Source organism: Stegostoma tigrinum, chromosome 20 (genome assembly GCF_030684315.1).
Source record: "Stegostoma tigrinum isolate sSteTig4 chromosome 20, sSteTig4.hap1, whole genome shotgun sequence".
Classification (NCBI taxonomy): Eukaryota; Metazoa; Chordata; class Chondrichthyes; order Orectolobiformes; family Stegostomatidae; genus Stegostoma; species Stegostoma tigrinum.
In genome coordinates this window covers 48,022,986-48,034,988 of record NC_081373.1, presented here as the reverse complement: position 1 = coordinate 48,034,988, position 12,003 = coordinate 48,022,986, and the positions used below count along the sequence as shown (strand labels likewise).

The 12,003-nt window shown below is 41.3% G+C and overlaps 1 protein-coding gene and 1 long non-coding RNA gene across 2 annotated transcripts in view; one reads left to right on the top strand and one right to left on the bottom strand.

The window, feature by feature from the left end:
* The window catches only part of pcdh15b (protocadherin-related 15b), a 799,002-nt gene that overhangs the window by 659,960 nt on the left and 127,039 nt on the right, over positions 1 to 12,003 (top strand). The window contains exon 28 of the mRNA XM_059653150.1: positions 7,843 to 7,983. Coding sequence (XP_059509133.1) covers positions 7,843 to 7,983 — 141 coding nt within the window. The remainder of the gene's footprint in view (positions 1 to 7,842; positions 7,984 to 12,003) is intronic.
* LOC132210787 (uncharacterized) overlaps positions 1 to 12,003 on the bottom strand; it is an 84,669-nt gene that overhangs the window by 35,053 nt on the left and 37,613 nt on the right. Inside the window, exons 2-3 of the long non-coding RNA XR_009446984.1 lie at positions 10,203 to 10,280; positions 5,421 to 5,533 (exon numbers count right to left, since the gene is read on the bottom strand). This is a non-coding gene — a long non-coding RNA (uncharacterized LOC132210787). The remainder of the gene's footprint in view (positions 1 to 5,420; positions 5,534 to 10,202; positions 10,281 to 12,003) is intronic.

Genomic DNA, 12,003 nt, shown 5'->3' with positions numbered 1-12,003 from the left:
AAGCACCTGCTGCCCTTGACCTCTGACAAAGTAGAGTTCAAAGGTTTGGAAGGTGAGCATAGTTACAGTGCATTTTAAAGATGGCACCACACTGTGCATCACTCTTTGAGGGGGTGATTGATGGTGTGCCGGTCAAACCAGGTGGCTTTGTCCTGGATCATTTTAGATTTCTCAAATTTTGTTTTGAGTTGCACCTTCTAGGCAACCAAAGAGTGTTCCATCACAGCCCTGGGCTGTACCTTGTGGATAGTGCACAAGCTTTGGTTTTCAGCATGACAGATACTGTTGAATTCCCGACATTTGACTGCTGTTGTAGTCACAATAACTATGTGGCTAGGCTCATAAAGTCTGTGGTGTTTAGTGACCCCCAGGGTATTGTTGGAGAGGGATTCATTGATGACAGTGCAATTGAACATCAGTGGAAGATAGTTAGACTCATTCTTACTGGAGGTGATCTTTACTTCACAATATAAATCTAAGAATCAGTACACCCCTAAAATCTCAATTCAGCACCCTAGAACTGTAGAATGCAGCTATTTGAAGAATTGCCTGTGGTCTGTCTCATAACAAATTCACTTCATTTTGGTTGTTTGCAGGCGTGGATCCTGACTCAGGCAGTAAAGAGGCAATGAATAATCAGGGGCTACATCTAAAAAAGCAGACCGCTGAAATACCCTAAAGATCCAATTTTCACTCTAATTTAATTCAAATGCTAAATTGTAAACATGCCTTCACCTGTGTATATGTACATAGTTAATGATGGTACATGGTCTGCTCCTGTCATATTGATTTTAAAGGAGTCATTTCAATAATGTATTATGTTTGCCTTTGTGCTGTATCATTTCTATTACAGACAACGAATGGCACTATTCTTCCAAATCAAAGTTATCTTTCACACATATGCATCAATGTTTAATTTATTATTACACTAATATGCTATCCAACTGCACAGAGACACATGAAACAAATTAACCAAAACGACATTAATAATATATAGGGTTATATAAATCTGATCTGAGACTCAGTAGCATTGCATTTTGGATGAAACTACTTCTTTCATCAGACTGTCAATTATGTTAATTTTGCTTTATTGTTGCTGCTTCCTTCTGTTTCTGTCATACGGCCCAGTTTTACCTTTACATTGAAATGAAAGGCTGAAACAATGAGCTTTAAAACTAGTGAATGATCTGTTCTACTGGATTATAGCCTGGATGGTGAACATAGACATCAATCACAATGTCTTTCTGTTGATGTTGCTCGTGGATGATGTTTCCCACCATTATCTGTTGAAGCCTTAGCATGTGTTTGGAGTTCAGTTTAAGTAAAAAAATTATTTCCATTTATTTTCTGTGGAACTAATTTTTATCTTCATGGATCCCCCTTCATTTATAAAAAGTACCGACTTTTGATTTCAAATTGATGGGGTTGTTGGTAGATGTGATGATCCATTCGTTGGTGTTAATTAATTGCTCTGTTACATCAATGCCTTGTGAGTGAAGTCAAAAATTACACTTGATGAGCAGCTTCTTATTGCATCATTCAGCATGGGAACAGCCCCTTTGGACCAACTAGACCACTCCGAACATGCTCCCAAACTAAACTAGTCCCACATTTCTGCTTTTGGCCCATATCCCTGCAAATCTTTCCTATTCACGAACTTACCCAAATGTCTGTTAAACATTGTAACTGTAGCTGCATCCACTACTTCCTGTGGCAGTTTATTCCATACACTAACTACTCTCTCTGTAAAAACATTGCCCCTCATGTCCTTTTTAAATCTTTCTCCTCTCATCTGAAAAATATGACCCCTAGCTTTGAACTGTCCTACCTTAGGGAAAAGACCGTTCACTATTCTCCTTATCAATGCCCCTCATGATTTTATAAATCTCTATAAGGTCACCCCTCAACCTCCTATGCTCCAGTGAGAAAAGCCCTTCCATTCCTGGCAACTGCCTGGGAAACCTTTTCTGAATCTTCTCCAGTTTAGTAATATCCTTCCTATAGTAAGGTGACCAGAACTGCACAGAGATCTCACCAAAGTCCTGTATAACCTCATCCCATGAACAATGAAAGCAAGAATGCTAAGCACTTCCTTAACTACATATGATGCAAATTTCAAAGAATTATATACCTGAACATCTAAGTCTGCCTGTTCTACAATTGCTACTTATTTTGAGAGCTAAAATCTTCAAGTGATATGATGCAAAATAGCTTCAAGGAATGACTTTGAAGAAGGTCGTTTAGCGTAGTGGGTAGTATTCCTGCCTCTGAGCCAGAAGTTCTGAGTTTGAGTCTCACTCCAGAATTTGATGGTTAAGGAAGATGCATTCAAAACACAGGCATACAAATTGAGCGTCAACTTTTAAATAATCCTAACACATACTAATTGCGGGCAGAAAAAAGGAGAGTGATTGCCTGACCGCCATGTTACAGTAAGAAATAGCAGCCACTACGATCCCTATCCATAGCTGCAGTCTAGAACGCGCGTGGAAAAGCCAATGTTTCCATAGCAACCCAGAATTCCTGTGGTGCCAATTGGCTTCATGGCTAATGTGAATTAGAAAGGTGAGGTTTGCTTTCAGTTGCAGCTGGGATAGGTGCTTCCTCCTTGCTCTACCTATGGTGCTGTTGGTTGGACCTTCCTTTCGGCAGTGAAATCAGAAGAAGACAATTTCAAAGTTGGAAAATACATTGTGCACAAAGGAGGTGGCATCTTCTTGAGCTGAAATACCAAAATCAATTTTCGCCCATTTTTGCTCATTCTCACCCCTCTCCAGGTCATTGACGACCAATTTCTAGATTAACCTCATTAACAGAAATCAGATCTATCCTAATCAATCTACAGATCTTTACATCTTTAGATTAAATTCCCTACAGTGTGGAAACAGGCCCTTTGGCCCAGCAAGTCCACACTGCTCCTTGCAGCATCCCACCCAGACCCATCCCCCTGTAACCCACACACCCCTGAACACTATGGGCAATTTAGCATGGCCGATCCATCTAGCCTGCACATCTTTGGACTGTGGGAGGAAACCGGAGCACACGGAGGAAACCCACACAGACACAGGGAGAATGTGTAAACTCCATACAGACAGTTACCCGAGGCTGGAATTGATCCTGGGTCCCTGGTGCTGTGAGGCTGCAGTGCTAACCACTGGGCCACCGTGCCGCCCTGGCATTACATTTGTATTCAGCACAGAAATATGGATGGAAAGCAATCTTAAACTGAATTGATAGCAAATGTGCCTATTTGATCCATTTCAGAAGAAAGGTGCCGAGACTCAAAACATTGGCTCTGCTTCTCTCTCCACAGACCTATCCTTCAGAAATTTCTGTTTTTGTTTGTTCTTAAAGTGGGTTAGTGGTTATCACTGCTGTCCCACAGTGCCAGGGACCTAAGTTCAATTCCAACGTCAGGCAACTGCCTGTGTCGAGTTTACACATTCTCCCTGTGTCGGTATGGGTGTGCTCCAGTTTCCTCCCATTGTCCAAAGATGCGCAGATTAGGTGGATTGTCTATGGGAAATGAAGGGTTATGGGGTTGGGGGTGGGGTGGCTGGGTCTTGGTGGGATTCTCTTCAAGGATCGATGTGTACTCGACGGGCTAAATGGCCTGCTTCCACACTTGTAGGGATTCTATGATTCTAAGAGCTCATTGTGAAAGCAATACATAATGGAGGCGTAATAAGCAAACCTGTGCCAAATTGGATCTTGTACTGTTGAGGATGTATAAGGCTCTGTTGAAATCCCATGTGGAATAGTCTAAGCAGTTTTGGGCCCCATGTCTAAGGAAGAACGTGCTGACCTTGGAGGGGATGTATTTATGAGAATGATCATGGAGATGAAGGGCTTATCATAAAAGGAGTGGTTGAGGAATCTGGACCTGTACATGATAGAGTTTAGAAGAATGCAGGGTGATCTAATTAGAACTTACAGAATACTGAGAGGCCTGGATAGAGTAGCCATGGAGACATTTCCTCAAATAACAATGACCTAAACCCAAGAGCACAGCCTCAGAGTGAAAAGACAACTCTGTAAAACTGAGGTGAGGAGGAATCTCTTCAGCCAGAGGGTGGTGAATCTGTGGAACTCATTGCGACAGAAGGCTGTGGACGCCAAGTCATTGAGTGTATTTAAGATAGAGCTAAATAGTTTCTCATTGAGTAAGGGGATCAAGGGTTGCAGGGAGAATGTTGGAGAATGAGCTTGAGGAATATATCAGCCATAATCAAATAGTGGAGCAGAGCGAAATGGTCTAATTCTGCCGTTATAACTTATGGTCTTCTGATCTTAGACTTTAACCTGCTGTTTCTTCCTTTTCTAATATTCAGCACTGTGTGGCACTGGAAGCCATCCAATGAGCAACTTTGCGGTTCTGCTTTTTAGTTTCCTCCATAGATCATGAAATTCTATCTGAGGATATCAACTCTCTCCATTCTAATGTCATTGATTCCAAATGGACCCTGACACCCAGCTGCTCCCTAATCACCTAACCCCTTCCAGAAGCATCAGAAAGTTACAATGTTTGTCTATGTCATCGTTTGCCAAACAAGGCAATGAATCACGTTGAGACTGTTACTGGTTGTTACACTGATATCTCACTGTCCTCCTGCCTATTGAATACCTTATGACCAGTGCATTCTAATATTTTGAAAAGCCAGATGCACTCCCTGCTCCTCCCTGCACAGTGTCTCAATGGTTAGCATTGCTGCCTCACAAAACCAATGACCCAGGTTCGATTCCACCGTCGTGCGACTGTCTGTGTGGAGTTTGCACATTCTCCCCATGTGTTTGTGGGTTTTCTCCAGCTGCTCTGGTTTCCTCCCACAGTCTAAAGATGTGCAAGCCAGGTGGATTAGCCTGGGAAATGCATGATCAGAGAGATGAGGGGAGTTGGTGGTATCTTGGTGGGACGCTCTTTGGAAGATCAGTATGGATTTGATGGGCCAAATGGGATGTGCATTCCGTGATTCAATTTGGTGAATCAATAAAGTTTAGCAGGTTTCCTTGAAAACTTGACCCTCACTGGATCACTAACATTCCCATCATCTGGAGCAGAATTTATCTTGCCGAGCCTGTTAGGTGTGGGAACACCTGCAGGTGCAATCCCACAAAGTGATACCTGATCAGAAACACAACATGATCCTGCTCATTTCCGGGATTAATATGTGCACATTTTAAGGCAAGAGATGTTGGTTAAGTCAGCGGAAGGAATGGCCGAATGGTATTATCGCCAGACTATTAATCCAGAGACCCAGATAATGTTCATGGGACCCAGATTCGAATCCGGCCACAGCAGATGGTAGAATTTGAATTCAATAAAATCTAAGAATCTAATGATAAATGTGAACCCATTGTCAATTGTTGAAAAAACCATCTGGTTCACTAAGGTCCTTTAGGGAAGGAACTGCCATCCTTACCTGGTCTGGCCTACTTGTGACCCCAGACCCACAGCAACGTGGTTGACTCTTAACTGCCCTCTGGGCAATTAGGAATGGGCAATAAATGCTGCCTGGTCAGCGACACCCTCATCCTGAGAATGAAGAAAGAAAAAAAAAGTTGTCTGCATGTTGACGTAAGCAAAGAATTATGAATTTAACCCAGAATTCTGTCTTTAACTGTGAGTGTATGGGTTTCCCAAACTGTGTAAAATCACATAGATTGACAAGGCAAGTGCATATAACAGGAAACGATTGTTTATTGAAACTGACAAAGTTGGAAAACCTTGCTGCAGTGATACTGAATAACTCCTGGACTGCCCATGTGGGAGATTAGTGCTCACAGGACATGTTCACGGAGCAAGATTTCACTGTTTCAAACATGACTTCCAATTTTCTGGTAGTCATTTCTGATGCAGGCACAATGGGCTGAACGGCCTCTTTCCCACCATAACAGTTGTGCACAGAATTATCTATCTACAAGGTACAAGACATGAGTTTGATGGAAGACTCACCTCTTGCCTGAATGAATGCAGCTTCAATAACATGTGCTGGACATGCACATGGACAGCGGTGAATTGAGGGGAATGTAGGTTAGGTTATTATATTTTTAGATTGGATTATTCCACGGCACAACATCGTGGGCCAAAGGGCCTGTTCTGTGCTGTACTTTTCTACGTTCTATGTAACATTCAATAAGCTTGACACCATCCAGGATGAGTCAGTCCTGGATTGGCATTACATCCACAAGGATTCAGTCTCTCCATCACCAAAGTTCAGTAGCAGTAGTGTGTATCATCTACAATATGCACTGCAGAAAATCACAAAAGACAGTGCTTTCCAATCCACAACCACTTCCATCTGAAAGGACAAGGGAAGCATGTACATGAGAATACCACCACCTGGCAAGTTGCCCTCCAAGCTACTTACCATCTTAACTTGGAAATATATTGCCATTCCTTCAGTGTTGCTGGATCAATATTCCTGGAACTTCCTCCTTAACAGTATTGTGAACCTCATGGACAGTAATGATTCGAAAAGACAAGCTCACCACCGCCTCTGAAGAGCGACTGCAGTTGGATAATAAACATGACCAAACCAGCAACACCCACATTCTGAGCATGAATCTAAAAACTGTAGGAGCAAGGCCTTGTTCTCAACCATGTTTCTCTCCATGGGACAGAGGTGATTAATACAGAAATCTAGCTCAATGGTTGCAATACCCAGAGCATAAAATTTAGAAATAGAAGACCAGCTTTCTGGATATATGTGAACACCAGTCCCTCAAGATGTTCAGGTTCTCACAGCAGGTTTTTGCTGATGTCTACCACATCTGTGGCCCTGGTGAGCATGATTGAAAGTGGCATTCAAGGTGGCTATCAGTAGAGGACCATCATCCGTTCTCTGCTTCTCCCTAGACCTGTGCACTGTTTTCTGCAGGGAGAAGAAAACCGAGGATTATAACTGTAAGAAATTCTGTATGTGGAGAGAAAGGATAACAATAACCTTTCAATTACCAAGAGACAAGTCTGTAAGAAAAGAGTGAGTGCAAGTGTTGGCCATTCGAATGAGGATTTCTGTAGGTGCCTAGAGAAAAATGAAGGATTGCCGCTGTAAGGTGTAATGGTTGAAGACTGTCATGCAGGAGAATGTTGGGGATGTTAAAAAGTGGAGATTGGTCACTTTTTCTGCCCTGGTGAAGTCATCAAACCTCTTGTGCTTTGGCTGCAAGTTCAAGGGACAACACCACTGCTACTCTCTTGCTGAGCTATGTCTTTCCAAGCCTGCCTGATTTGACAGGTTGGAATTTTTTGTCATTTGTGGGAAATGGTACATCTCTGTAGTCCCTTAGATCCGACAGTGGAACCTTCAGGAAAGAGTCAGAAACCATGTCACAGCCATCTCAAGCCTCCCTTTCATTCCTGTGAATGCTGAAGGCATGGAAAATATTGCACAATTGCCACAATTACCTCTACTTGTGACCTTATAACCAGAAGTCTGTCCTTTGATGGATACAAGCTAACATCACCTTTGCACTTGATGAAAATTCAAGAAATCAGGAAGTGGCTAGGTTAAAGAGTCACTGTGAAGGCTACTTTACTGACAAACAAGTTCATGACAGGCTGCTGGCTCCCTGTTGCAAGTGATCTGTTACATTGAAATTCCTTCTCATGTTCTATTCCCAATGGGATTCCCCCATTCTGTTGTCTTACTGGGCATCTAAGGTGCTGTTTTATTGATGTTAGCGTGTTTGATGATTAAAGGAGAAGGTTTGAGATTTGGGAAGTGCCCTATTTTGAATTTCTCCTCTGTTACAATGTAAAATAAATCTGAAAAAGCTAAATTAATGAAATTTGCTGCTGTTTCCCTATGTAAATGATATTTTAACTATTTCCTGTTTCAGGTGTATTTAAGATCAACAATCGGACAGGAGTCATCACAACAAATAAAACTTTGGATTATGAATCTGTAAAGGATTATGAAATTAGGATCCAGGCAGATTCATTGTTGTTCTTCAGGTCAAACCTCAGAGTTCCTTCAAGAAGTAAGTCTAGATGATTACATTTATTGCTGTTTCCAACTTAAATTATTGTGGATTGTTCATTGGATAGCAATGTAAGTAGTAAAGTAGTATGGAAGACAACGTTCCAAATATTTGCTTACAATGTTTGGTTAACTTTTACTGCTTGGCAAGTGAGCCACAACATTTTCATTATTCCACTGTGCTACAGTTACCAGCTGCCTGTCAAGGTCAGAAACCTTGTGTCTAAGCAGAGACACTGTCCTAGATACAACGATGACCAGGACATGCAAAGCAAAAGGATATGGGGCTACTTGGTTGATATGTGTATTCATTTGAGAGAATCATCTGAAGAAGAATTAAGCCATTGACTAGCATCAATAAGTCACAAATTAGTTCAAATAAAGTCAAATTTAATTGAAACGTTAACACTCCTGCAGATTCTGTCAGACTTCCCAGATATCTCCAGCTCACCCTTTTTATTTCCAATTTCTAGCATCTGCAGTTATTTGCTCTCATTTCAGTAAGTCAATAGTTCTGGAGGGAGAAAAGCATGTTGCGTTATTTGATCTTGCATAGTGCTGCAGGCTAAAAACCGGCCACCTTATTCAAAGTATTTGAAAAATTTACCCTTCAAGGATGAAAACGTCCAAGTGGTAAACAGTCTGTGGAATTTTAGCATGTTTAGCTTCTATCTTCCCTCAGTAACTTTGATAAATTTAATAGCCTTCCTTTTGTGATTTCTGTGGGAAATGTTACTTTTTTCAACACAAGATAATATATTAGTCTAGCTATAGGAGTGCTAGCAGGCAAGCTTTCTCCAAGTATTTGTCTGTGCTGTTAAGCTGGGTGCAAGTAAAGAATTGTATGATAACATTGATCTAGGTAGATGGATCAGGATATGATGTGAAATTGAATAGTTTTGCAGCTGAATAAAATTTGTGGATTAAATTTAATTCTGATTTATCACAGCCCAGAGTTTGTGAATGTAAAAAAGAGAAAAAAGATATGTCATTTATACGATGGAGTTTCTGCACAATCTCAGGGGGTTCCTTCAAGGCACTTAGTTGTTGGCTGTTAATGAACCCCTAATGCATCTTTCTGTCTCAACAACCTTCTTGTTGGTGTTTATTCATTTAAATCGTACCTTACTCACAACACATCACAGTGTTGCCTCGAATCCTGACTTCCTATTTATCACATGACTTGGCATTTGCCTCCAGAGCATAAATGTACTCCCAAAAAAGGCCTTATGTTCGTAATAGTTTTGTGGATGATTTTGTAAATCATGTGGCTTTTTGTCTGAGATTTGGTACACAACTAGTGACACTTTTTCCCTTTTTAAAGTCTCCTTCTACATTGCACCACCTGTCCTAACTAAAGCAGGTTATCAGCATTGTGCTGTTGTCCAGAGCAAATATTGATTTTGTGATGTTATTTGTACTTTCATGCACTTCATTGCATCTTTCTCCTCCCTTGTTGCTTACTTCTGCGTTTCTACTCAACCCGCCATCACTCCCAAAACCCCATTGCGAGTTTCTCACCATGATATCCTCCATTTGGTGATGTAGCATCCAGTTGCCTGGCCTTTGAATCTCTAGTCACCATAATAGTTTATTCACCGTCAGGTTACAACGCCTGATGTTCAGCTTTTGATATATTTTGCCAAGGAGAACTCTTCCCTCTAACTGAAGTCGATTTAGCCACTCAAAGGCAGGGTTGAATACATCAAGTGCTTTGGACCATAATTTTCTGCATTAAAGTTCTCTGCTGGATCATCTCAATATCAAAAATAACCCCTTACCTTTTTAATATCATGTATCGCCTAAGGGCCCACTCCACTGCTCCTTCAACCTTAACCTCTGGAAAGTGTCATGTCTTTCTTTGCTGCTGGGAGTGGTGAGCTAAGGGAATGGTCTTGGTGTAATTTTAACCCTGACACGTGTGAGTACAGCTCCAAACTGCAAAATCTAAATACAGCAGATGTTGGAAAACCGAAATAAAAACAGAAAATGCTGAAAATAATCAACGGGTTTTTCAGCATCCGGAGAGAGGGAAACAAAGTTGACTTTTGAGATTGATGAGCTCAGCAACCCAATATTTTGGGTGTAATCTGTCAAGGAGGTGAGGATCCTGTCAGCTGGTTGTAGTGTTGGTGAGAGACCCACATTGCCATTCGCAGGGTGAGCTAGAAAGGAACATCATGGCGATCGGGCAAAATCAAGGCTGTGACAGGTACCCACCTTGAATTAGGACCCCGGGGTTACAGCTGGCCTTCCCTGACAGATTCTCCTCGCGTTCCCTTCTGTAGAAAGCTTTCACTGAAAACGAGAATCCATTTGTTAATCTTTAATGTGTGTCTTTCAGCATTGCTAACTGGTATAAACTCTTTCAGAATTTTACTAATGGTTTGGATCTTTCATATGTGTGGACATAAGCTTTAATATTGAACAGGACACTATTCTGATAAAGCAATGCGTACAGAATGAACCATAGTTTATAAAATGAGAGCCATTGAACAAATGGTTTGTTATGTAGCTAGTGGACATTCCTTTGTGCCCTGTTTAAAAATAAACTGTTAACTAATTAAAGTAATATTATTACAATAAGATTATGGAACACAAAACCTTTTTTAAAAAAAATAATGTGCTGTTGCAGATATGACCGGTTGACTGTCCTCCTTTCATACTATAACAATGCAGTGACTCTATTTCAATGAGTTCACTGAAATAAGCAACAACAGTCTGTTAATCAAGTCCACTAAGTCTTGATCCGCAGTTGATTATATGTTTTGTGACTGTGATAAACCCCTACAAGTAACATGGGGAATCACTTATTAATCTCCCTGTGGACCATGCTGCGTATGAGTTCCCTTGGTAACAGGCAATGTGTTGCCCAGCTGGAATCATCACTTGAACCATTTATAAAGCAGACCCAATGTCCCTGCCCCTGGTCCTTGAGGCCTGGGCTCAAGTCCCATCTGGTCCAGAGGTGCATAATAACACCTCTGAACAAGTTGGTTAATAGAAAGGGTCAAATTAAGAAAAGAAGCAGACCCAGTGGTGGAGAGGGTCATGTGTGCTGACTGTCTGTTTGTCTTCTGTAATAATGTTCATGCCTTGGGCAGGGAGCTCACAGTGTTCATTGATGCTCTTGGTGGCTTTGAAGAGAGGTGGGCACCGCCAGGGATTCAATGCGTTATTTCCTCCTCCAACTCCATTTTAATTTAGCCCCTTCCCTGGCTCCCTACGTCCTCCCACTTTTGATGGTTAGCCGATAACAGGCTTTGCCCGTAAATATTGAATTGGTTACGTGGGTGATTACTGGTAGTAGTCAAAAGGAAAGAAAGTAAAAGTGAAAGTCACGGTGATTTTGGTGGTGGAAACTTCATTCAGTTGTGTGTGATAACCATTCTGGCAGTAAAGAGAAAACAAAACCCCAGGAAGGATCTTGTGATACAGTGGTAGTGACCCTACCTCTGAGCCAGGAGACGCTGGGTTCAAGTTCCAAGTTTTCCAGAAGCATTTCATGACATCTCTCTGAATATGTTCAGTATAACATATTAACATAAAATATGTGTCTACAGAACTGTCTGTCCCAGGTCAGGAATAGCCTAAGTATATCATGAATAAGGCTTGGTTTCGGTGTTCAACAATAAATGATGTTCCTTTCCAGTCAGACTTCCTGAGTTATTATAGTTTCCCCCTCCTATTCCATGTTAACTTGGGGGCCAGAGCTTTGGATGGCTTACAATCCGTTCATGTACTGACCCAAGCTGTCTACCATCAATGTTGTTTGCCTACCCTTCTGACCTGATTGGCCCCAATAGTTTGGACCTGAACTCTTCACCTTCTTAGCCTAACATTTAAAAACTGGCAAATTATTTATATTTCTTTTCCTCAAATAATTGTTTGGCAGTTTATTTGCAAAGGAAACTTCTCAGTTAATTTTCCAAATATAACATGGGATCAAGAAAGGTGTAATTTTTTACCAGCTAAGATGGTTGCAATGACATTAACCAAACCTTTATGTTGAATTTGTGAT